General features: G+C 44.5%; 2 protein-coding genes across 10 annotated transcripts in view; one reads left to right on the top strand and one right to left on the bottom strand.

The window, feature by feature from the left end:
• LOC101014153 (zinc finger protein 708) overlaps positions 1-25,343 on the bottom strand; it is a 702,618-nt gene that overhangs the window by 261,013 nt on the left and 416,262 nt on the right. The gene's annotated exons all lie outside the window — the stretch shown is intronic.
• Positions 1-25,343, top strand: part of LOC101014871 (zinc finger protein 429) — an 89,403-nt gene that overhangs the window by 10,823 nt on the left and 53,237 nt on the right. For 3 of the 9 annotated variants that reach the window (XM_031660338.1, XM_031660339.1, XM_017952826.3), the window contains 3 exons: positions 13,436-13,769; positions 15,391-15,475; positions 22,612-22,703. In XM_031660338.1, coding sequence (XP_031516198.1) covers positions 22,620-22,703 — 84 coding nt within the window. In that variant the 5' untranslated portion in view covers positions 13,436-13,769; positions 15,391-15,475; positions 22,612-22,619. The other 6 variants (XR_002518792.2, XR_002518791.2, XR_002518790.2 and 3 more) reach the window with 4 other exon arrangements.

Here is a 25,343-nt window from a genome sequence, read left to right on the forward strand (position 1 = left end):
AGGTTACATTACAAAGATGCTGATGACTAGGGGGCACTTGGCCTATGCAGGTTCCTGACCTAAAAACTTCAGCCAGGGTTAGTTTTCTTTGTTGTTCTTACACGCATCTAGTAGGATTGACGGAGTTAGTGAAATTATTAGTGGAGGCAATGCCTTCATAGTAAGGGGGGCCTGTTGCCAGACATAGCCAGCAAGAGGGGGTAAATTCTGGCTTTGTCTGGTTTAAAGCGAAATAGGAGCCTGTCACCTATTCCTAGGTCAAGGGGCCTGCAGGTGACGTTTTGGGCTGAGGGTGTGTATTTAGAGGAGGTGGAGATTAAGGGCGGGGAAGTGCTTTTAGGAGCTCTTGGTTGGGGCTCTCTTGGTGCAGGAACCAGGGGCTTCCTTGTTTCTGATAAAACTTGGTTTGGTCTTACTGCGACAGGGGCTGTGATAGGGTTGACTATTAATTTGATTTGGATAGGGATTCTATACAGTGGCTTTTGGTATAAATATAGGCCTTATATTAACCTGGATATCTAACGGTTATCAGATTTTGCTGCATCTTCAAACTTGATGCGGACTAGATTGCAAGTTTTTGAATATCGGGTTCTGGTGCAGCGCTGGACAAAGGACATGGTTATGTACCAGGGTTTCGTGGTCTATTTCTATTCTCTATCATTAGTAGTTATACAGGACTAACTAGCGCAAAACAGGGCATCTATTTCTCTACAAGTTTTTCTCATTTCTCCTGTCCTGAATCCGGGACAGGCATAGAACCTGTTCCGGCTTACGGATACCTTTCTAGCCTGTTTTCTCTATTCTCCTCTTTCCATGTCATCTATCCTTGCTATTTTGTCTAGGTTGAAATAGAGGTCAGGGAACTAAGTCTCTATAGGAGCAATTTTTGAGGTTTTACTTAAGACTTCATGAGTACTAAAATCAGTTACCTGCCAGGTCAGGTTATATGGCCGGTGGGGGTTATTACTGCCAGCGACGCAGGGAAGGAGGGCTAGTAATAAGCAAGGGGCTAGATACGAGAGAGTCTTATCTTGAGCGGGTCCTCGGAGCGTCGGAGTCTCCATGTCTCAGGTGGTGTTGGTCTGGGCGTCTCTGGAGCAGCCTTGGCGTGGGATGCGTGGATCTAAGTGGAGATTCCGTCAACTTTTATGGCTGTGGGCGTGGTCAGGAGAACAATGTAGGGTCCTTTCCACCGAGGCTCTAGTCCTTGAGTGCGGTGCCATCTAACGTAGACAGAGTCTCTTACCTGGAAGGGGTGACTGGTCTGTGGATGTCCTGGTTGGTACAGTTCTGCCAAGGGGGCCTAGATTTGGGTCTGTACTGCTTGGAGTCTTTTTAGCCGAGCCTGTAGGTCAGTTTTAGGATCGGAGGTGGGGAAGGAGTCAAGCAAGGTTGACAAAGGGGGAGGTCCTCCGTAGAGGATTTCATATGGAGTGAGCCTAAAACGGTTAGGTGTATTTTGGGCCTTTAACAGAGCTAAGGAGAGGAGGCGTCTCTAATCTTTTAAACCAGTCTTTAAGGTCAATTTAGTAAGGGTCTCTTTTATTGTTCTATTCATTCTTTCTACCTGTCCTGAGCTCTGGGGTCTATAGGCACAATGTAATTTCTAATTAATCTTTAATATCTTGGCGAGCCCCTGACTTACCTGAGAAACGAAGGCCAGCCTGTTATCTGACCTAATTACCTTGGGAAGTCCGAATCTAGGAAAGATTTCTTCTAAAATTTTCTTGGCTACTATGTGTGCCGTTTCTTGCCGGGTGGGGTAGGCTTCTACCTATCCTGAAAAGGTATCTACAAACACCAGTAAGTACTTATATCCAGCATAGTGAGGTTTTACTTCAGTGAAGTCTACTTCTTAATAGACTCCAGGGCGGTTACTATGAGTTCGTTTCTTTTCTGGCACTCGGGTAGCCTCAGCGTTTACCTGCTGACAGACTTTACAGGCAGATGTCACTTGTTCTACGAGAGTACTTGCCTTTGGGATTAGAAAGTCAGTTTTTTCAATCAGTAATTTTAGCTTTCGATTACTTAAGTGTGTCTAGGCATGCATCTGCTGGATCATTGCCAGGGCCTCTTTTTGGGGAAGGACTATTTTTTTTCCTTTTTCTTAGTTTTTAGTGTCTTTGTTCTTTATAGCCCTTATGGCTTTTGCTTCTTCTTGGTCTCCTGGGGTATAAGTATGTTTAATAGTTATGTGGCTGGTTTCGTCAGGTTCTGTGGCTAGGGTTAGTACTTCCACCATGGCGGCTTGCCTGGCCACTTGGTCGGCCTGTCTGTTTCTTACTGCGACTGGATTCTGTCCTTTTTGATGCCTGGGGCAGTGAATTATAGCCACTTCTTGAGGAAGAAAAAGGGCTTTTAATAAGGCAATTATTTCAGCTTTGTTCTTGATTTCTTTTCTTTCTGAGGTTAGGAGACTTCTTCTTTCATAGATACTTCTATGAGTATGAGCCGTTGCAAAGGCATACCGGCTATCAGTATAAATGTTAGCTTTCTTTCTTTTGGACAGCTCTAGGGCCTTGGTTAGTGCTATTAACTCAGCCTTCTGTGCAGACGTGCCAGGAGGTAGTGATTGTGCCTAAATGGTGTTGTGGCCATGTACTACCGCCGCTCCTGCCTTCCGGGTACCTGAGTCAAGGTAACTGCTGCCGTCTGTGTACCAGGTGTGATCTGCGTCTGGGAGTTCTTGGTCTTTAAGGTCTTCCTGCGTTCTATGGGTCTCAGCCAGTACTTGCCGACAATCGTGTGGGCTTGGTTGGTCTTCTGGTACCGGCAGCAGCGTAGCAGGGTTTAGGGTGACCGGAGGGCCAAACTGGACGCGGTCCGTGTCTAGTAGGAGGGCCTGGTAGTGGGTTAGGCGTGCGTTGGTTATCTACCGGTCCGGGGGCTGCCGCACTATGGCCTCTAGAGCATGTGGGGTAATAACAGTCAGTGGCTGCCTAAGGGTTAACTTAGCAGAGTCCTTGACCAGCATAGCGGTGGCTGCCATGATACGAAGACACGGGGGCCAGCCGGCCGCCACAGGGTCCAGCTTTTTAGACAGGTATGCTACCGGTCTTTTCTAAGGCCTTAATTTTTGGGTCAAGACCTTTTTGGCAATCCTTTGCCTCTCGTCCAGGAAGAGGGTAAAGGGCTTTGAGGTGTCCGGTAACCTAAGGGCCGGGGCAGACAAGAGTGCTTGTTTTAGTGCCTCAAAAGCTAATTGATGCTCTGTCTGCCAGGTGAAAGGGGTGCTCTCCTTGGTGAGTGCATAAAGGGGGGCGGCCAGTTCAGCAAAACCGGGTATCTACAAGCGACAGAACCTAGCAGTTCCTAAGAATTCACGTACTTCCTTGGGATTTCGTGGTGGTGGAAGGCGAGCCACTGTCTCTATGCGCCTAGGGGTGAGCCACCTTTTCCTTTCACTCAGGATATACCTCAGATATGTTACTTTGGTCTGACAGAGCTGTGCCTTCTTGGCGGATGCCCGGTATCCTTTTTCACTCAGTGCCTGGAGTAGATGCCTGGTACCTTGTATACAGATTTCTTTTGTAGGAGCAGCCAAGAGGAGGTCATCTACATACTGGAGTAGAGTCACTTCTGGATTTTGGGTCTGGAAGTCGGTCAGGTCTCGATGAAGAGCCTCATCGAAGAGAGTGGGAGAGTTCTTGAATCCTTGGGGAAGTCGGGTCCAGGTCAATTGGCCTGAAATTCCTTTCTCAGGATCTTTCTACTCAAAGGCAAAGAGTTCTTGGCTTTGGGGGGCCAGAGGTAGACAGAAGAAAGCATCTTTTAAATCTAATACTGTATACCAGTTATAGCCTGGTTTTAAGGTGCTGAGTAAGTTGTAAGGATTGGGGACCGTGGGATGGATGTCTATGGTTCTTTTGTTAATTTCTCTCAAGTCTTGGACAGGCCTGTAATCCTGAGTACCGGGCTTTTTTACTGGCAGAAGAGGAGTGTTCCAGGGCGAGCGACAAGGTCGCAACACTCCGAGTTCTAGAAATTTGTTAATGTGCTGCCGAATTTTTATATGAGCCTCTCGGCTCATGGGATATTGCTTGATAGACACGGGCACCGCCGTGGGCTTTAAATCAATTATGATTGGGGCTTGATACTTAGCTAGCCCGAGTCCTCCCGTTTCCGCCCAAGCTTGGGGAAAGTCTTGCAACTAAACATCGGGGAGGCTAGTGATGACCGGAGCATCGAAAAGCCGATGCTTATCTTGCAGAGACACAGTTAAAATTTGGATGGGCTGACCGTCCTGATCTAATACTTGGGCCCCAGTCTCGGAGAAGTGGATTTGGGCTCCGAGCTTGGTCAGAAGATCTCGCCCTAGGAGGGGGTAGGGGCATTCAGGTACCACCAAGGAGGAATGTGTCACCATTCCTTGTCCAAGATTAACTGTCCGGTGGTTAGTCCACTTGTGCAATTTTCCTCCTGTTGCCTCCTGGACCTAGGATGTGCGGGAAGACAGGGGCCTGTCTGCCTTTGTCAAAACTGAATGTTGGGCCTCTGTGTCCACTAAGAAGGTGGTGGGGTGCCCCCCTACAGAAAGAGTTAGCCGGGGCTCGGGGGGGGGCTCCAGAGCCTTGACACCTCTATTCGCTATCTTCACCTAGGGTGAGGACAGCGGCAGGTTTCTTTTGGTCTTTAGGACGCTTGGGGCAATCTTTGATCTAATGTCCCCGTTCTTTGCAGTAGGCACACTGGTCTTTTTCCACTTTTGGCCGCCTCTGCTTCTTTCCCTCTCTCCCTGGTCCTTTTTTTCTCACAACTGCCGCCAGGATTTTTGTTAAATGCTTATCCTTCACTCGGTCCTTACGATCCTCTCGCTCTATCTGTTCCTTCGCTAACTTGGCTTCCCTTTCCTCAGGGGTTTCTCTCTTATTATACACTTTTTCTGCCTCCTTAACCAATTCCTGTAATCCATAGGTTTGGATTCTATCTATCTTTGGAGTTTTCCTTTGATATCTAATGCAGCTTGGTCTATGAATGCCATAGCTACGGTAGCCTTATGTTCTAGGGCCTCTGGGTCGAATGGGGTATACATTCGGAACCTTTCCAGAAGCCTTTCCATGAAGGCTGCCGGGCTTTCATCTCTTTCCTGAGTTATGGTCTTTACCTTGGCCAAATTTGTGGGGCGCTTTCCTGCCTCTTTGAGACCTGCCAACAGAGCCTGGCGATAGATTCGGAGACTCTCCTTACCTGGTGCCGTTTCATAGTCCTAGTCTGGGCGGGTGAGGGGAAATCCTTCGTCTATTTCATTGGGAAGTTGGGTTGGGAGGCCTCCTGGTCCTGGCACATTTTTCCGGGCCTCCAGGAGGACTTGCTGCCTTTCTTCAGTGGTTAGGAGGACCTGCAAGAGTTGCTGGCAATCATCCTAAGTGGGCTGGTGAGTGAGGAGAATGGATTCTATCAACGAGGTTAGGGCCTGGGGGTCTTGGGAAAAGGAAGGGTTATGGGTTTTCCAGTTGTAGAGGTCAGAGGCAGAGAAGGGCCAGTACTGGACCGTGCGATTGACAGTACGGAGGGGAAAAAGGGAGGATTGCCAAGTGGAAGGGCCATTTGGGTCCTCAGTCCGCCGCAAGCGGAGACGAGGAGGTGTCGGCGGCGGCGTCCGAGGGGTGAGCTTGGGCGGGGCTGGAGAAGGAGATGGGGTGGAGGGAGGGGCCGAGGGAGAAGTTGGAGAAAGGGTAGGGGCCGAGGCGGTAGAGGAAAGAGCTGGGGACAAGACAGGGGGCAAGGGTGAAGCGTAAGGTGGAGGTCCTAGAAGGGGGTTTTGAGGTGGAGGAGGCAGGGGGTCAAGAAGGAGGAGATCCCTCTGGGGTTCATCTGGGAGGACTGGCTTAGGCGGGTCCGGATTCTGATTCTTTGGGGCTTCTAAGGCAAGGAGGGTAGATTGGGATGGGGAAGGGGAATGGGGGAAGGGTTTCACTTAAGAGGGAGAATTTCGGACCAGATCCTCCTAAATAATTATGTAGGCCACCTGGTCCGGGTGTCCGAGTGTCCTAGGATCCATCACTTTTGCTTTAACCTGCAAGATAATTGAGAGGTTAAATGTTCCGTCCTGGGGCCACTCCCCATGGAGGGTTGGCCATTCGGACGAGCAGAATGTTTTCCATCGTCCTTTACGGACTTCTACAGAGAGGTGGTGGGCTTGAGCCCGGACGTCAAGGAAGTGAGTCAGGGTTAGAGACAAAGGAGTCGTCAACGTCTGTCTCATTTCGTCCACGTATAACAAGGACAAAACGAAAGTAACAAAAATAAAGACCAGACAAGTAAGGAGAAGCCGTGCGGCCAGAGAGTGGCGCCACAAGATCACAAAATATTCAGACGGCAGGGGCGACCTGCCTACAGATTTAAGGAGGCTGACTGAGTCGTCAGCCTTCTCCCAGACTACCGCCAGGGCGTCCTCTGGGGCGTAAGTGGGAAGGTGCCGGACACGTCTGTCCCCCTTCCCCACTTAATTCAGAAGGAGTACTCCCCAGAGTTCAGAGTTAGCCGGCAAGACAGACAGAACAAAACGAAAGTACCTGGTGGGTCCGTTCAGTCAGCAGTCCGTGGCCCGGGCCAGATGGGTCTCCGCCGGATGGGTCGGGGGTCCTCGGACGACCCCACTTCCCGGCCAAGGCACCAAATGTTGGAACCGAACTGTCGATTCCTTCCTGGGCAGGGGTCGCCGCGAAGGATCACTGACATGAGATTCACAGCAGAGAGTTATTTATTACTAGCGCGCTAGGGTCCTAAGCTCTAAGTTGGCCCTGGGACCTTGACTGCTTGTTACAGGCTGTTTATATAGGCAAACACAAGCTCAAACACAGCTTATGGCGTGAAATTCAAACAAAGCTTAAGGCGCGTGGTAATTGGGTCTAGCTATGGCCTGCGCAAGGTGTCTTGTTCTAATTGGTTAGAGCAGGACCTTATGAGGTTTTTTCTTGGAGTTGTTGATTCCGGGAACTTCGAGGCAGGGTGGGACCTCCGGAATTGGCAGGGTGGGACCTCATGAGGTTGTTTCCTGGAATTGGCAGGGTGGGACCTTATCAGGGTGGGTCCTTATCGAGGCAGGGTGGGACCTTATCCAGAGCCACCTGGTGTTAATTTTTTTTTTATATGAGGCCTAGTTTCTAAGTTTTATGAGGCCTAGTTTCAGTATCAAACTCCTGACCTCAAGTGATCTGCCCACCTCGGTCTCCCAAAGTACTGGGATTACAGACGTGAGCCACTGTGCCCAGCCCAAATATCAGAAAGTATTTTAATTTTGACATATTTGACAGGCTTCCTAAAATCAAATATCAGCTTGAAAATTGTTTGTTTTTGACCCCTAACTCTTGGATTCTGCAGAGGGCCAATGCAGCATCCAAAAGAGTAATGAACGGAATTATTTGATATGTCACATTACATGGGAAGGGTTTTCAAATTAAAAATAATGTTTGACCTGCTTCAACTTATATTTTAATAAATATGTTTTTAATATTTATTTTAAAATTGTATAAAATTTCTAAAAATCTAATATATCTGAGTATATGCTAGTAGTCATAATTAGGTTATTGTGATAAGTTATTGTGGGCCACAGATATCTTTTTGTTTCTTCATAACCGTTTAAGTCATTTGCACAGTTAATGGTTTAATTCTGATATAGTTTCTAAAAACTTCAAAAGCATACACCATCCTAGATTACTGCGTCTCTAAGGAGGTTCATTAAAAGATGGAAAGGGCCCAGACAAGTGGAGTACAGGTTTCTGATCATTTTAGAATCATATTGTTTTGACTGGGTAAGGATTGTTTGGATTCTAATGAAGAGAACTGCTAACCCAGGCAAAACAAAAATTAATTAAATATTAGGAAAATATTCTGCCACATATTATGCTGAATCAGCCAGTACTGAAATTTTTTAGATATGCCATTTGAATAAACTCTGTGGCCTAAATCAAATTACCTATGATAACCCCTCAGTTATCAGTGCTGTGCCCCTAAATTGGAGAAACAAACCTGGTATTTAAGATGACATAAATTAGCAGGGTGCAGTGGCTCACCTGTAATCCCAGCACGTTGGGAGGCCGAGGTGGGTGAATCACCTGAGGTTAGGAATTTGAGACCAGCCTGGCCAACATGGTGAAACTCCGTCTCTACTAAAAAGACAAAAATTGCCCAGGTGTGGTGGCGAGCGCCTGTAATCGCAGCTACTTGGGAGGCTAAGGCAGGAGAATCACTTGAACCCAGGAGGTTGGAGGTTGCAGTGAGCCAAGACCGTGCCATTGCACTCCAGCCTGGGTGACAGAGGGAGATTCTGTCTCAAAAAAGAAAAAAAAAAAAGGACATAAATTTAATGTTAAGTGTGGACTCATAAAGAACCTAGACAGCCAGCAAGCCATTTGTTTATTCTTGATTTCTTAAAACTTCCATTATTAAAAGCTCTGTATTCCATTACTCATCACAGAAGAGAAAATAACCTAAATTAAATATGAATTAAGTGTGTGTGTGTGTGTGTGTGTGTGTGTGTGTGTGGTGACTATTCCAAATTACTAAAACAGATTAAGACCAATTTTTTTTTTGTCAAACATATAATTCTGAGAAACAATCAAAACTTCGTGTACATTTCTGCTATCTAATAGGCTATTTAAGCACTTACACAGACATTTTATACAGTTGTCATTTTTAATGCATGTTTTCTGATAGTATAAAAGCTTTCTCATGCAAGAAGGCTGATGTTATAATGGTAGCTAAAAGAATATTAGAAAATACGTTTTTTTCATGGGACATTTCTGAAAGGTCTCTAATGATCAAGATACTTATTTCACTAGACATGTTGTAAAACTGTTAAATAAGGTATTGTTCCTGGATCAAACTGAGGGTCGGGCTACTATTTCTCACGGCCCAATAACAAGATGCAGATGAACTGGGGAGGAAGAGAGTTTTATTTCTGCAACCGGTTACAGGGAGAAGGCCTGGAAATTATCACCAGACCAACTCAAAATTACAACGTTTTCCAGAGCTTATGTACCTTCTAAGCTATATGTCTACATGTAAGTGTGCATTCAACTAAAGAGATAAGTGATTAACTTCCTTTATTTAATCTGTAACTAAGGTCTTGAAGACCTTCCCCCGCAGCCTCAGTAAATTTACTTAATCTAAATGGGTCTAGGTGCTGGGGTGATTACCCTTATCTTGTCTCCTGCTAAATCACAGTGGTTTGGTGAGTTCCTTCAGATCTCCAATAAACTTGTTTGTGGAGGCCTGGGGAATTTCTTCAGACCCCCAATAAAACTTGTTTAATCCTATAAGGCCCAGGAAAGGCCTAGGCGAAACTCTTGATGGGCTTTTGTTACATCCCAGCCTTTGTATAAGATCACTGGCTTTTTTTTTTTTTTTTTTTTGGGAGACGGAGTCTCACTCTGTTACCAGGCTGGAGTGCAGCAGCACAATCTTGGCTCACTGCAGCCTCTGCCTCCAGGGTTCAAGCCATTCTCCTGCCTCGGCCTCCCAAGTAGCTGGGACTACAGGTGTGTGCCACCACACCCAGCTAATTTTTTTGTATTTTTAGTAGAGACGGGGTTTCACCACGTTGGCCAGGATGGTCTCGATCTATTGACCTCGTGATCTGCCTGCCTCAGCCTCCCAAAGTGCTGGGATTACAGGCATGAGCCACCACGTCTGGCTGGTCACTGGCTTTTAATACTTTACTTAACCACTCAGTCAGTACTGAAACAGTTGTTAGTGAGGTCTGGCCTGCCACAGTATTACAGATACAATAGTATTGAGCAAAGCTAACTAAATTGACTGGATTGCTTTTGTAACTGCAGATTTACTTAGAATGGAAAAAATATGTTGACCCTTATAAAATAGTCATTAGAAGGCCTATGTGCATAATAGAACCTCATGCGTCTTCTGCTACTAAAGTCTAACATTACTAAATTCAACAAGGCTTCAATGCATTATGGCAGAGCACATTTTCACCAGGTGAAGAAAGCCTTTACTAGTCTACTGACTGAGGAGAGTAAAACCCTTTATAATCAAGAACCCAGAGAATGAATCTGCCTGCCACCTACCCTGAAGCAAGACTTCAAGACCTTGAGCATTGGATTGATAATCTCACAACTTAGAAGAGCCCCTCCAAACTCTTGCAATTGTAAACCCATAGGATATTTTAAGGTAAAGCTAACCAGGAAAGTTTGTCCTCAAAAGCAGATGGCCGTCTCCATGTAGATAGCTTTTTTTCACAAGATCAAAAATCAAGACATCTCGTTATCATGACACTCTTAGTTCACAGTTTGTTTATGGTTCTACAGACAACAGAAATTTTAAAAAGTGGTCTCTTGTGTGCACTCATGGGGGTATACTTACATGTAGAGAATTTTGCAGTCAACATTATATATGAGGAAACTTATTCCTTGAAAGGTAAAAGAGGAAGGGCCAATGTGGGTGAGAAGTTTTAATGAAACATTTGTTTTCTCACAATACCAAAAACAGAATATTGGTCCACTGCTCTTAACCTATTTCATAAGTTAAAAAGAACTTATTCAGAATAGGTTAAAGAGCATTGCCCGGAGGCCATTACTCTTCTGAATGGGTATCATTGTTTAGAGTAAATGAGGCAATGGTTACAAATTTATCCCTCTCAATAGAGCTCTATAGCAGATTATACCATAAAGGCTATGCTTACACAATAGACTTTAAATTTTCTCACAAAGTTGTGCCAAATATAATTTCTTTTGATTACTTACTGGATAAATATATATCTGTGCAGTTGCTAATAGCTGCCTATGGAGAACTACAGCAGGTATTATAGAGATGCAGTTGTAGATGATTCATGAACAGGCTGATTAGATGAAATGAGTAGACCATTTATCTAGCTAATTATTTGATCTATTTAATTTTAGTTGGTTGTTCATGGGGACCCTGGCTAAAAAGCATGCTTCAAACTCTTGGTATTATCCTCCTGATAGTCAAATTAGTAATCTTCCTACTGCACTGTATTCTCTCAAAAGATATAAACGTTTGAATATAGTCATTTGTAGAATGTCAAATGGTCTCTCTTTAACTAGAATGACAGAAACTCAAAGACATATGTGACTATGAAGACACCACAACCTATGAATGGCATGCTAAGGACAAAAAACAATAATAGCGGAAACTGAGAGTGGCTCTAAAGAACCGAGTTTTGGTCACACTGTGACCTATGTAAGAACTTAACCAAATAGGGGGAATTTTTTAAAGAAAACTATTGGAGGCCATAATTCTGGACTGAGCTTATGCACTAGGTCCAAACCAAACCAAAATGAGTCACTCATGCTAGATGTGACATAATTAAACTAAAAATTTAAGGCAATATGTTGGGGTCCGTGCCAGGGGTGGTAGAGAATGAAAGAACACACAAAAGACAAAGACACACAGAGAACATGGCGGCCGCGCTCAGAGCCTCCGCCTCACTTTATTTATACTCCATAAACCCCACGTCAGCAGAAAGAATGCAATGCAAAACAAACTTTCTTTTCCCAGATGTAACCTTCTACTCAGTTCTTTGTTTCTATGCTCTTCCTTATCTGCCCGCCTTCTTGGCGCCTACGGGAGTTCATTAAAAGTTCAATTGGAGATACTGTCCTTGAGCCCTATCTATTCTCAGCATACTGTTTTCAAAGGCCCCTGCAGCAATAGGTAGATTCTAAAACTGGCCAGGTTTTGTTTTTCTTCTGTAAATAGCAGATTTCAACACAAGGAGGTCCCTGTACTCTAACACTTTAAAAAACAAATAAAAATCATTTCAAAATAATAAGCTGAAGTTTTTATTTCCACTTTACAAACCCACAGTTCTGCTATTTCACAGTCAGATTTGAGTCCAAATAAGTACATTTTTGATGGTGACAAAGTGATATCAATGTCTAAAGTTTTGGTCTCAAACTTGAGAAGATGACAAAAGAGAGAAATTGTTAAATTAGTTATAGCCTAAAGCTTCCCTCTTTTATGTTTAATTTTGGTGAATAGGATTTTTTTTTTTTTTTTTACATAGTAAACTTAGTGTTCAAATAGGACAAATCTTAAGCTGTAATAAATCTGGCTGTTTCTGAACCTCACTTCCATTTTCTATATGTCATTTTGCTTTTCTGGTTCATAAATCTTTTACCAACATGTGGCTGTGCTGGAGTCTCTCCGAGCCTACTCTGGATCCATAGGTTACCTGATTTGCAAATCACGATTTGCTCATTTAAACTCTGTTAAATTTAATTTTTCTAAAGTTTTCTTCTTTTACAAATTTTCAAATTTTTTTAATACTGAAAATAAATAATGTGTTATTGAGCTTTGATTTTCTAAACTCATTCCACAGCTATTTTCTCAAATAATAATAATAATAATTATTATTATTATTTTTGAGTCAGAGTCTCACTCTACCACCCTGGCTAGAGTGTGGTATAACTAATCATGGCTCACTGAAGCCTTAATCTTCCAGGCTCAAGGAATTCTCCTGCCCCAGCCACCTGAGTAGCTGGGACTACAGGCATGCAAAATCATGCCTAATTTTTCATTTTTTTTCATGGACACTGGATCTCACTATGTTGCCCAGGCTGCTCTTGAACTCCTGAACTCAAGTGATTCTCCTATTTCAGCTTCCCAAAGTGCTAGAATTACAGGTGTGAGCCACCATGTACTTCTGCAATTTCTTGACAAGATTATTCTCAATAATAAACAGTGCTACATGCACACAAATATAAAAGGAATCTGGCTTCTATTTTAGAAGTTTCACTCTCCAGGATTTCAAAGGTCTAGGGCAGCTACTTTAGTATTATAGTTTGATCTATGGAGGTGCACGGGCTTTGGAGTCAGAGTGTTGATCCTGAAGGCGGGGTGCGGTGGCTCACGCCTGTAATTCCAGCACTTTGGGAGGCCGAGACAGGTGAATTGCTTGAGGTCAGGTGTATGAGACCAGTCTGGCTAACATGGCAAAACCCCATCTGTGCTAAAATAAAAAATTAGCTGAGTGTGGTAGTATGCGCCTGTAATTCCAGCTACTCAGGAGGCTGAGGCATGAGAATTGCTTGAACCAGGAGGCGGAGGTTGCTGTGAGCCAAGATTGTGCCACTGCACTCCAGCCTCGGCAACAGAGCAAGACTTCATCTTAAAAAAAACAAAAACAAAACAGTTGATACTGAGTCTCAGCCCAGCCAGTTAGTAGCCATGGTTCTTTGGACAAGTTTCTTGATGTGAAAGAAGTTGTATGAACCACATATGCAAAAAAAGGCAGAATGACACTGATTGCAAAAATTGTAGCAAGTTTTCATGCCTCCTATATCCATTGCCAGGTGCTTTCATAGCTGTTGCCATTGAAACACAGAATTTGTTTTCCAAACCATAGATCTAGCTGACCTTACCTGCTCAGGACAGTAGAAAGCTGTAAACATGATAATGTGCTAGTTTGGGGCCTAGGCTCGAATGGTCTTGAATGCTTCTGTTTTTCTTTCAGAATGCTGCCATCTCCATGATGGCCCATGTTAGCCAGGTGGAAAATAAGATACCATGGGGAGGAGAAGCAAGGTGCCCCTGTTGACAGCCCCAGAAGCAGAAGCTCACCCCCAGAAACACAGCTGCCTAGTGAAAAGACAGCTGATGATACACATCTGAAGGAGCTCAGTTGAGCCCAGCCTAAATGGCTGAACATCTCAATTACAAGCAAATAAGTTTTGGATGGTTTGTTATGCTGCAATAGCTAACTAATACATGTACCCTGTGCAGATGGAATGCCAGGATTCAGTGACAGCTTGATTACTAGTTACCTTCTGACAGTGGACACCCTAAAGGTACTTTTTTTTTTTTTCCTCCTGATTTGAAGTTGTATGTCTCCTAAGACAATGTTGGGTAATGCAGAAATACAGGTAGACATGTATGTGTGTGATTGGTGCTTTTACTCACACAGTACCCCATACCACAGGAGAAAACAGATAATCACAGCCTGACCATTAGGGCCAAGGCCAAATAGCAAAATAAGTTTGCCTTTAATTTGTTTTCTTCATATCTAAAAGTTGGAGGTAAAGACTGTGTACAGACCTGAAAACAGAGTTTTCTTCTCCTGGGGCCCCAGAATTTTTTGTTCACTGTCTGATCTCTGGATGAAGGGTGGACCACAGGTGGCAAGCAGTGGTCTACCTGTGGTTATTTTATTCTTGCTGCCCTCTGCCCTTGCTATGGCCACTATCTGTCCCACCCTCAGAACTGAAGATAGATGTTAGTAGAGAGAGGCTGTCCCCTCACCTCTGGCAGAAAAGGGATGTTCAGGGCCTCCACCCACCTGACTCAGAGCTGCACTTCAACGTGGTAGCTGTTGGCCATGTGTGGCTCCTGGGTACCTGGAATGTGCCTGATCTGAACTGCAATTTGCTAGAAAAGTAAAATACAGAGTTGGTTTTGAAGATTTAGTTCCAAATATATATATAGTGCCTTAATAATTACATATTGCTGTGAACCCAGAAAATCTGAGACACGTCTCAGTTAATTTAGAAAGTTTATTTTGCCAAGGTTGAGAACACGCCTATGACATAGCTTCAGGAAGTCTTGAGGACACCTGCCCAAGGTGGTCAGGGAATATCTTGGTTTTATACGTTTTAGGGAGACATGAGACATCAATCAACATATGAAAGAAGTACATTGGTTTGGTCTGGAAAGGTGGGACAACTTGAAGCAAAGGCAGGAAGACATGAAGCTGGAGGGAGCTTTCAGGTCACAGATAGGTGGTTACATTCCTTTGAGTTTCTGATTAGCCTTTAGTTTCCAGCTTGAGTTTTCCTTAGTAATTTTGGGGGCCCAAGATATTTTCTTTCCATGTAGCTCACATATTAAAATGACAATATTTTAAACATACTGGGTTACATTATTACAATCAATTCCACGTGTTTCATGTTTCTTTTTAAAGTTTGGCTACTAGAAAATTAAAAATTCACATGTGGCTCACATTTTATTTCAGAGGACTGCCTCCTTTTTAAAATGTTAGGCTGCCTGCTCAAAGGACCAGAAGCCAGGAAGGTGATAAAAGCTAAAATTTCAAAGTAATTGTTATTATATTATTTTCATCTGTGACTAGCCACATAGTATATTATTTATAAATGCATATGACCTTATACACAAGGTTCAATGCAAACACCCTCTAGGGTGGGCCTGGCTCAGCTCAGAGGAAAGCCTGCCTGAGAAAGCTGCAGCTAGGCTGTCACTCTTCATTCAGCCCAGCAACTGATCACAACTTCTGTCACTCACGGCCTAAGGGGGTGGGTCTTAAACAGCATCCAATCAGGGACGCTGGGCTGGGGACAGTCCAATCAGGCACGCAGCTGGAGCGGACAGGAGGGCTTCCGGGATATGGCGGGGCCTTTGGCTGTGGCTGTCTCCAGAGCTCCAGGTCTGGTCTTCATTTCTGTGTCTTGTTCCTAGAGGCCCAGCCTGTGTGACCCTGTGACCTGCAGATATTGGGCGATCCAGAGCTAAGACTCCAGGACCCCCTGGCAGCCTAGAAATGGTGAGTGCCGGGTCTGACATCCCGAGAGGGGGGAGGGGCTGGTCGGAACCTTGGGAAGTGGCTGTGGCGGACTTAGGTCTCCACGCAGTCAGCTCCACGATCTGCGCCCGGAGTTCTCCTTGCCCAGCTCGGCCTCAGTCCCCTTCAACCATAAGATGGCGGCTGTGCTGATAGCCGGGCGCTGGGCGTCCTGTCTCTTCCCTCCGCAGAGACTGTGACCTGACCTGTAGCCCTGTCTGGGCAGCTCTGCACGCGCAATTCCGCAGTCTCTCCCAGATTGTGCAGGAACCACGGGGAGAATCGTGACTCGGGGTGCGGGTTCATGAGCGGGAAGAGCTTTGATCTGTGGGGTTCCCAGTTCCTATTTTCTCCTATTGAAAATCTATGGGAGTGGCCGGGGGCGGTGGCTTACGCCTGTAATCCCAGCAGTTTGCTGGGAGGCGGGCGGATCAATGAGGTCCGGCATTCCAGAACAACCTGGCCAGCATCGTGAAACCTCGTCTCTACTAAAAATACAAAAATTAGCCAGGTGTGGTGGCAAGCATCTGTAATCCCAGCCATTCGGTAGGCTGAGGCACGAGAATCGCTTAAACCCAGGAGACCAAGATTGTGCCATTGCACTCCAGGCTGGTTGACACAATGAGACTATCTCAAAATAAATAAATAAATAAAAAATAAAGGGGAGTCACCGCAAAATATTAAATAATTTAGTCAACGAGTGGTTCTAAAATTGTAAAGCACCCAGCTGTGGGATGTAGTTTGTGGTCCTTTGGAGGAACTTGAATGAAAGACTCTGCATGATACAAAAACGCGAATTCAGTAATCGGTTAGGTAGAGTTACCTAGTGTCTTAATTTCCATGTTGAGCGTACAAACTTTCCTGGTTATGTAATCAGAGCTTAATTCCAGTTTATAGTTTGTTAACCCTGTATTTGTTTTCCCCAATGTAGTAATTTACAAAAAAAAAATTTTTTTTGAAAGACGGAGTTTCGCTCTTCTTGCCCAAGCTGGAGTGCAGTGTCGCGATCTCAGCTCACTGCAACCTCCGCCTCTGTGTTCAAGTGATTCTCCTGTCTCAGCCTCCCGAGTAGGTGGGATTACAGGCAAGCACCACCACGCCCAGCTAATTTTGTATTTTTAGTAGAGACGGTGTTTCTCCATGTTGGTCAGGCTTGTCTCAAACTCCCGACCTCGGGTGATCCGCCCATCTTGGCCTCCCAAAGTGCTGGGATTACAGGCGTGGGCCACCGCACCCGTCTTGAGTTAGATTTTTTAAAAGTAGGAATTCAGGGACTACGGCCACCTCAGTCGAATTGCCTAGCAGTTAACTATTTTCACTCCCTACACAAAACTGATCTTCCCCTGCATTTTTCATAGGTGTTCTAAGCAGGGTCTCAAGTCTGCCCTCACGCCCCCTATTCCTCCAGCCTGACTCTGGTTTGCAGTAAAATACAGAATTTCCATTTCCTCCTGACAATCCCAAATGCCAACTCCCCCTCCCTAATTCACACTATTAACTATTTGTCCTTTAGTGTACGTTTTTGATACCGTATTTTAATTAAACATTTTTTGACAAAGCATTGGATGGCACATTTAAATAGATTCGTTTTCTGTTTATAAATATTTTCCATAAGAAGAAAGCAAGGAATAATTTTCTGACACAGTATTGTAAAACAATCTTTGTGTCTTTTCCTTTTATCTTCCCTTGGCGTAGAGATCTCATGGGACTGTTTTGGCATCAAGGTTTTTCTTGGAAGTTTTGTGGGGTGATGTGTCCTCAGTCACCCTTTAGTTTTTTTCCTGGTCCTGGGTTTCAGTACTGTCTGAATAAACCAAGGTAGCAGTCATGGCTATGTCTGGGAGACTGTCTAATGAATATTAACTCCTGGGTCATTCTCTCCCATAGGACAACCTGTGGTATGGAGTGTAGCCTCTTAAGGGACTAGGTGGATGCCCTGGGGCTGAGAGGAATTTCCTGGTGTGCTCTTCCTTTGAAAACCTAACCCCTTCAGATGTTTGAATTGTCTTCGCCCAGCCCAACTTTCCTTTCTTGCAGACACATTGCTGGTCAGCCAATCAGATGCTGGTATTGAGTTGAAAACAGAAACAATTTCTGCCCCTGCCCCCTAGATTCTCTACAATTTGTGAAAAAAGAATAGTATCTCTGCCAGGCACAGTGGCTTACGCCTGTACAAACTCAGCACTTTGGGAGGCCAAGATGGGCAGATCACCTGAGGTCAGGAGTTTGAGACCAGTCTAGCCAACATGATGAAACGCTGTCTCTACTAAAAATACAAAATTAGCAGGGCGTGGTGGTGCATGCCTGTGATCCCAGCTACTCAGGAGGCTGAAGCAGGAGAATCGCTTGAACTCAGGAGGTGGAGGTTGTGGTGAGCCAAGATCGTGCCATTGCACTCCAGCCTGTGCAACAAGAGCGAAACTCCGTCTCGGAAAAAAAAAAAAAAAAAAAAAGGTGTTATCTCAAAAGGCAAAAGAAACCCTGACCCCGGTGATGTGAGGCAAGAAATTGCAAAGTAAAATGCACTTGGAACACTCACTGGAACAGCGTGCAGAGTCTCCGGAGAGGGTGGTTATTGAGTACTTAAGTGAGCAAGATGGGTGGGAAAATCTGTCAAGTGATTGAACTCGACACATGAGTCGGACACATCTGTTTTCTTATCAGCACTGCCACTCCCTGGGTTTGTCACTTTGGAAAGATTTGTTCACTTATATTGACTTCAATTTTTTAACTCTAAATTGCAATTTATTAGTAGAGCTTGAAAGGTAAGAAAATATTTACAAAGGGCATAAAAGAGGTGGGTTTCAGAAAAATCTAATCTTTTTTTTGTTGTTAAAAATTCTTATGTACCTTTTTCTTTCTTAGAGTGAGTTTAGGAATTTTCTCAGGCATATTATTTTTTTTTATGGATTTCAAACAGAATTCCAAGGCTTAGATTTTGGAATGTTACCAAGGAAAAGAATAGGGAAAATCTCGCTTCCATTTTGGCTGTGGAAAATGAATACATTTCCAGAAGAAAATGTTGTAGATAATAGGTGGGTTACATGAATTCATGAAAACATCAGTAGTTTTTTCAGGGTAAATTTTTGACAGTGAATATCTCTGTTCTATATCCTGTTATCTTTATTTCAGAGTGTAATGATAAATGTTTTAGATGAAACCTGGTACCTCCTACAAGTTGTTCCCATATGACTAATTGTTTACTACATGATTTTTTTTTTTCTTTTTTTTTGAAACGGAGTCTAGCTGAAGGCTGAGGTGCAATGGTGCAGTCTCGGCTCACTGCAATTTCTGCCTCCTGGGTTCAAGCAATTCTCCTTCCTCAGCCTCCCAAGTAGCTGGAACTACAGGCACACACCACCATGCGCAGCTGTTTTTGTGTTTTAGTAAAGACGGGGTTTCACCATGTTGTCCAGGCTGGTCTCGAACTCCTGAGCTCTGGCAGTCTGCCCCTCCCAAAGTGCTAGGATTACAGTCATGAGCCACCGTGCCTGGCCTATTACATGACTTTTTTTTTGAGACGGAGTTTCACACTTGTCGCCCAGGCTGGGATGCAGTGGCACAATCTCAGCTCACCGCAACCTCCGCCTCCCAGGTTCAAGTAATTCTCCTGCCTCAGCCTCCCTAGTAGCTGGGCTTCCAGGCATGTGCCACCACACCCGGCTAATTTTGTATTTTTAGTAGAAACGGAGTTTCTCCATGTTGGTCGGGCTGGTCGAACTCCCGACCTCAGGTGATCTGCCCACCTCGGCCTCCCAAAGTGCTGGGATTACAGCCGTGAGCCACCACACCCGGCCACTACATGATTTTTAATGGAAATAATAAAATAATACATTTGTAAAGGAATAGATACTTTTGCTTTTCTTACTGAGGTATGAAATGTAAGCATTGTAAAATTGCCTTTTTTTTTTTTTTTGAGATAGAGTCTTACTCTGTCACCCAGGCTGGACTGCAGCCCCCGCCTCCTGGGTTCAAGCGATTCTTCTGCCTCAGCCTCCTGAGTAACTGGGAGTACAGGCACACGCCACCATGCCCAGCTAATTTTTGTATTTTTGGTAGAGATGGGGTTTCACCATATTGGCCAGGCTGGTCTCGAACTCCTGACCTCGTTATCTGCCCGCCTCAGCCTCCCAAAGTGCTGGGATTACAGGCGTGAGCCACCGTGCCAGGCCAAAATTGCCTTGTTTTTATATGAACATTGTTTGAATAATTTTGCTGGATTTTTCAAACACTTTTCAAAGACCAAGTGAATAACTCTGACATGGAAATTAAAGCTTGAGCCCGGCGACTCCAAGCTAAGGCTAATATTGAGCCTGCAAAGAAGGTTTTTTAAGGTCCAGTTAGTTCTTTCTGGGGAGCCTCCCCTGCAGGTGTCCCAGCCTGCGCACCCCAGCCATGGAAGGAGCCTTTATCCTGAGAGAAGCTACAGAGCCCTGGAAAGCTGGGGCCCCACAGGCAGATGCAGTTACGATTAAGGTGGAAGGGGACTGGGAGGATCTTACTGAAGATAAAGTTGTCCTTGTTTTGAGACAGTTTTTAGACTTTGTAAAATAGAACAAAGTTAGATTTGTGTAAAAAAAGAAAATTGAATTATCAAGGAGTATTGCAACAGGAGGAAGTACCAACCATAAGAGTGTTAAGGATTGCAAAGTTTAGGCAGACAAAGGCTTTCTCTTTTTTCTTCTTTTTTTAATCTTTTTTTTTTTTTTTTTTGAGATGGAGTCTCACTCTTGTTGCCCAGGCAGGAGTGCAGTGGCGCGATCTCGGTTCCCTGCAACCTCCACCTCCCGGGCTCAAGCGATTCTCGTTACTCAGCCTCCCAAGTAGCTGGGATTATAGGTGCCCATGACCACACCTGGCTGATACTTGTATTTTTAGTAGAGGCAAGGTTTCACTATGTTGGCCAGGCTGGTCTCAACTCCTTACCTCAGGTGATGACAAGGGCTTTCTTTCATAGGGATGAGCAAACAAGATTAGAAAAAAGATGGGAGGGGAATGGCAAATGGAGGGTAAAAAATCAGATTATAGATCAGAGAATGTTTTATCCTGAAGTCAGCATACTCTTAGAAGTGACATAGAATGGGGTTGTATGTTGGCTCAGACGGAGGGTAGCCCAAAGTCCAGGAGCCTCTTGGAAGGAGATAAATTTAAGTGAGGTCTGATATGGAAGTCCAGGAAAGTGGTCCCAATCCAGACTCCAAGATAGGGTTCTTTGATCTCACGCAAGAAAGAATTTAGGGTGAGTTCATAGAGTAAAGTGGAAGCATGTTTATTAAGAAAACAGAGGAATAAAACAATTGCTACTTCACAGATGTAGCAGCCCAGAGGGCTGCTGGTTGACCACTTTGTGGTAATTTCTTGATTATATGCTAAACAAGGGGTGAATTACTTATGCCTCCCCTTTTTAGACCGTATAGGGTAACTTCCTGATGTTGCCATGGCATTTATAAACTGTTATGGCGCTGATAGGAGTGTAGCAGTGAGGACGGTCTTGGCTTTGGTGGGTTTTAGCTGGCCCCTTTACTGCAGTCTGTTTTATCAGCAAGGTCTTTATGACCTGTATCTTGTGCCAAGCTCTTATCTTATTATACGACTTAGAATACCTTAACTGTGGGCCGTAAGCAGTAATCCCAGCACTGTGGAAGGCTGAGGCGGGCGGATCACATGAGGTCAGGAGTTCGAGACAGCCTGACCAACATGATGAAACCCCATCTCTACTAAAAAAAAATACAAAAATTAGCCGGGCATGGTGGTGGGTGCCTGTAATCCCAGCTACTCGGGAGACAGAGGCAGGAGAATCACTTGAACCGGGGAGGCAGAGGTTGCAGTGAGCTGAGATCACGCCACTGCACTCCAGCCTGGGCAACAGAAACAAGACTCTGTCCCCCCCACCCCACCCCCCAAAAAAAGGATGCCTTAACTGTTTGGGAATGCAGCCCAATAGGCTCTGGTTTATACGCCTCTGACAGAAGTATTTTATTTTTACCACTGAAGACAAATTCAGCTAATATTTTTATGAGAGCAAGAAGAAAATGTGCAGTCTATGTCTGGCTTCTGTGACAGGTAAGAACAGAGAGCACCATCTAAGTCTTAATGGGAAGGGTGTTTCTTTCCATGTGCTTCATGTTTCTGGAGCACCCAAAGGATAGAGAATTTTATTAATCACAGCTGTTTTCCAGGATTATCCATGTGCTTTTTATTTTCCCACCTCTTTTCTTTTCCTATGCATTTGTTCCGTTTGACTTCTCCTGGATTGTATCTTTTATAATAAACTGATAAACATAACTACAGTGTTTGCTGAGTTCTGTGAGTAGCTCTGTCCAATTATTACACTTCAAAGAGGTTTTGAAAGTCCTGAATTTTTAAAAAGCTCAGAAGCATAGATGGGCCCATGGGGTTTGTGACTGGCATCTGCAGTGAGAACAATGTTGTGGGGACCGAGCCCTGAATCAGGCTCTGTGCTGACTCTGGGTGGTGTCAGAATTCAAATGTTAGACAATGAGTTGGTGCTGGAGAATTGCTTGATTCTCAGAGAACTACAGATTCAGTACCAGAAAGAAAGATATCTTGGAGGCCTGGCCTGGAATAAAACTCTGGGTGTCTGGGAATGGGAGGCTGTGCTCTCCTGTACACAGGCCATTACACTGTCCATTGTCTTGTGATTCCAGGTGTCTTCTTAGGGTAAGAAAGGATGAAAACTTGGAACGATCTCTGATGATAGACCCTCTTTTCCCACAGGTGCCACCACGGGATTCCCACCCACTCACACACCCTCTAGACATTGACATGTCCACATCCCTCCCAGAATGAGGCACCATCCTCAGGAACTTCACCACAGCATTTCTGATCCCAGTGTTTCTTCCCAGAAATGCACAAAAGTGTGTACAAGTCTCCTGGAATGTTCCTACTCCCAGACACAATCTCTAGCAGCAACCTCTTTTTCTCCACCTACTTAAAGAGTTCTGGGCCACCTGTTCATAATCTTACCTGCCTCCATGGACCTAGAAATAAATCAGTACAGCCCCACCTGGGCTACTATCTGTAGCACAAACCAGTCTTTTCACCTACATAGCACTCTCCCGAACTAATCAAGTTTTTTCCTTTTATTTTTGTTCTAGGGATACACATGCAGGTTTATCATATAGATAAAATTGTGTCATGGAAGTTTGGTGTAGGTTATTTTGTCACTGAGATACTAAGCATCAAACAGGTATTGTTTCTGATTCTCTTTGTCTTTCTAACCCTCCACCCTCAACTAGGCCTCAGTGCTTGTTCCTCTCTTTGTGTCCATGTGTTCTTGTTATTTAACTCTTATAAATGAGAACATGCATTTGGTTTCTTGTTTCTGCATTAGTTTTCTAAGGATAGTGGGCTTCACCTCCATCCATGTTGCTGCAAAGGACATGATCTTGTTCTTTTTTTTTTTTTTTTAATAACCACACAACATTCCATGATGTTTATATACCATATATATTTTATACACACACACGCGCGCACACACACACACATATATTTATTTTATTTTATTTTATTTTATTTATTTATTTTTTGAGATGGAGTCTAGGTCTGTTACCCAGGCTGGAGTGCAGTTTTGCAATCTGGGCTCACTGCAACCTCCGCCTCCCACATTCAAGCGATTTCTCCTGCCTCAGCCTCCCAAGTAGCTGGGATCACAGGTATGCACCATCACACCCAGCTGATTTTTGTATTTTTAGTGGGGACAGAGTTTCACCATGTTGGCCAGGCTTGTCTCGAACTCCTGACCTCAAGTGATCCGCCCATCTCAGCCTCTCAAAGTGCTGAGATTACAGGCGTGAGCCACTGTGCCCTGCCACCATATATATTTTTATTTTTTTAATTATTTTATTTTGTTTTATTTCCTTTTATTTTTTGAGATGGAGTCTCGCTCTGTCGCCGAGGCTGGAGTGCCGTGGCATGATCCCTGCTTGCTGCAGCCTCCACCTCCCAGGTTCAAGCGATTCTCCTGCCTCAGCCTCCCAAGTAGCTGGGATTACAGGTGCCCGCCATGACGCCTGGCTCATTTTTGTACTTTTAGTAGAGACGGGGTTTCACCATGTTGGCCAGGTTGGTCTCGAACTCCTGACCTCAGGAGATCCACCCGCCTCAGCCTCCCAAAGTACTGGGATTATAGGCATGAGCCACTGTGCCTGGCCTATATTTTTAAATATTATATTTTATTTATTGGGGAGACAGGGTCTCACCCTGTCGCTCAAGCTGGAGTGTAGTGGCATGATGTTTGCTCACTGCAGCCTCAACATCCTTGGCTCAAGCATTCCTCCTACCTCAGCTCCCCAAACAATCCTCCTACTTCAGCTCCCCTAACTTAGCTTCTCCTCCTCAGCAGTCCCTGTAGCTGGGACTACAGGTGCGTGCCACTATGCCTGGCTAATTTTTCTTTTTCTATTTTTTGTAGAAATGGAGTTTTTTCATGTGGTGTTGGCTGGTCTCAAATTCCTGAGTTCAGGCAATCCACCTGCCTCGACCTCCCAAAGTGCTGGGATTACAGGCATGAGCCACCGTGCCCAGCCATACAATATTTTTCTTTATCCAGTCTACCGTTGATAGGCATTTAGGTTGATTCCATATCTATGTTATTGTGAGTATTTCTGCAGTAAACATGCACGTGCATGTGTCTTTATGGTAGAATAATTTATATTTTTGGGGATATATACCCAATTAGAAGGTTGCTGGGTCAAATGGTACTTCTGTTTTTAGTCCTGTGAGGAATCACCACACTGCTTTTCACAATGGTGGAACTAATTTACACTCTCACCAGCCATGCATAAGCATTCCCTTTTCTCCACAACCTTGCCAGCATCTGTCATTTTCTTCTTTTTTTTTTTTTTTTGAGACGAATCTTGCTCTGTTGCCAGGCTGGAGTGCAGTGGCAGAATCTTGACTCACCGCAACCTCTGCCTCCCGGGTTCAAATGATCCTCCTGCCTCAGCCTCCCTAGTAGCTGGGATTACAGGTGCGCACCACCACACTCGTCTAATTTTTGTATTTTTAGTAGAAACGTGGTTTCTCCATGTTGGCCAGACTGGTCTCGAACTCCTGACCTGAAGTGATCCTACCTGCCTCAGCCTCCCAAAGTGCTGGGATTATAAGTGTGAGCCACTGCGCCTGGCCTTTTTTTTTTTTTTTAACTTTTTTAATAATAGCTATTCTGACTAGTGTGAGATGGTATCTCATTGTGATTTTTCTTTGCATTTCTCTACTTTTAGTGATAAGAAAGATATACTCATCAAATGCTCGTTAGCCACATGTATATCTTTAGACAAGCATCTGTTCATGTTTTTTGCCTACTTTTTAATAAGGTTGCTTGTTTTTTCTTGTAAATTTGTTTAAGTTCCTTTTGGATTCTGGATATTAGACCTTTGTCAGAAGCATAGTTTGCAAATACTTTTTTTTTTTGAGATGGAGTCTCGCTCTGTCGCCCAGGCTGGAGTGCAGTGGCGCGATCTCCGCTCACTGCAAGCTCCGCCTCCGGGGTTCACGCCATTCTCCTGCCTCAGCCTCTTGAGTAGCTGGGACTACAGGCACCCGCTACCGCACCCGGCTAATTTTTTGTATTTTTAGTAGAGATGGGGTGTCACCGGGGTCTCGATCTCCTGACCTTGTGATCCGCCCGCCTCAGCCTCCCAAAGTGCTGGGATTACAGGCGTGAGCCACCGCGCCCGGCCAATATTTTCTTTTATTCTGTAGATTGTCTGTTTACTCTGACTGGTTTTCTTTGTTTTTTATTTGTTTGTTTTGCTGTGAAAAAGCTCCTTAGTTTAATTAGGTCCCATTCATCAATTTTTGCTTTTGTTGCAATTGCTTTTGGTAC

The sequence above is a fragment of the Papio anubis genome, chromosome 20 (assembly GCF_008728515.1).
Source record: "Papio anubis isolate 15944 chromosome 20, Panubis1.0, whole genome shotgun sequence".
NCBI lineage: Eukaryota > Metazoa > Chordata > Mammalia > Primates > Cercopithecidae > Papio > Papio anubis.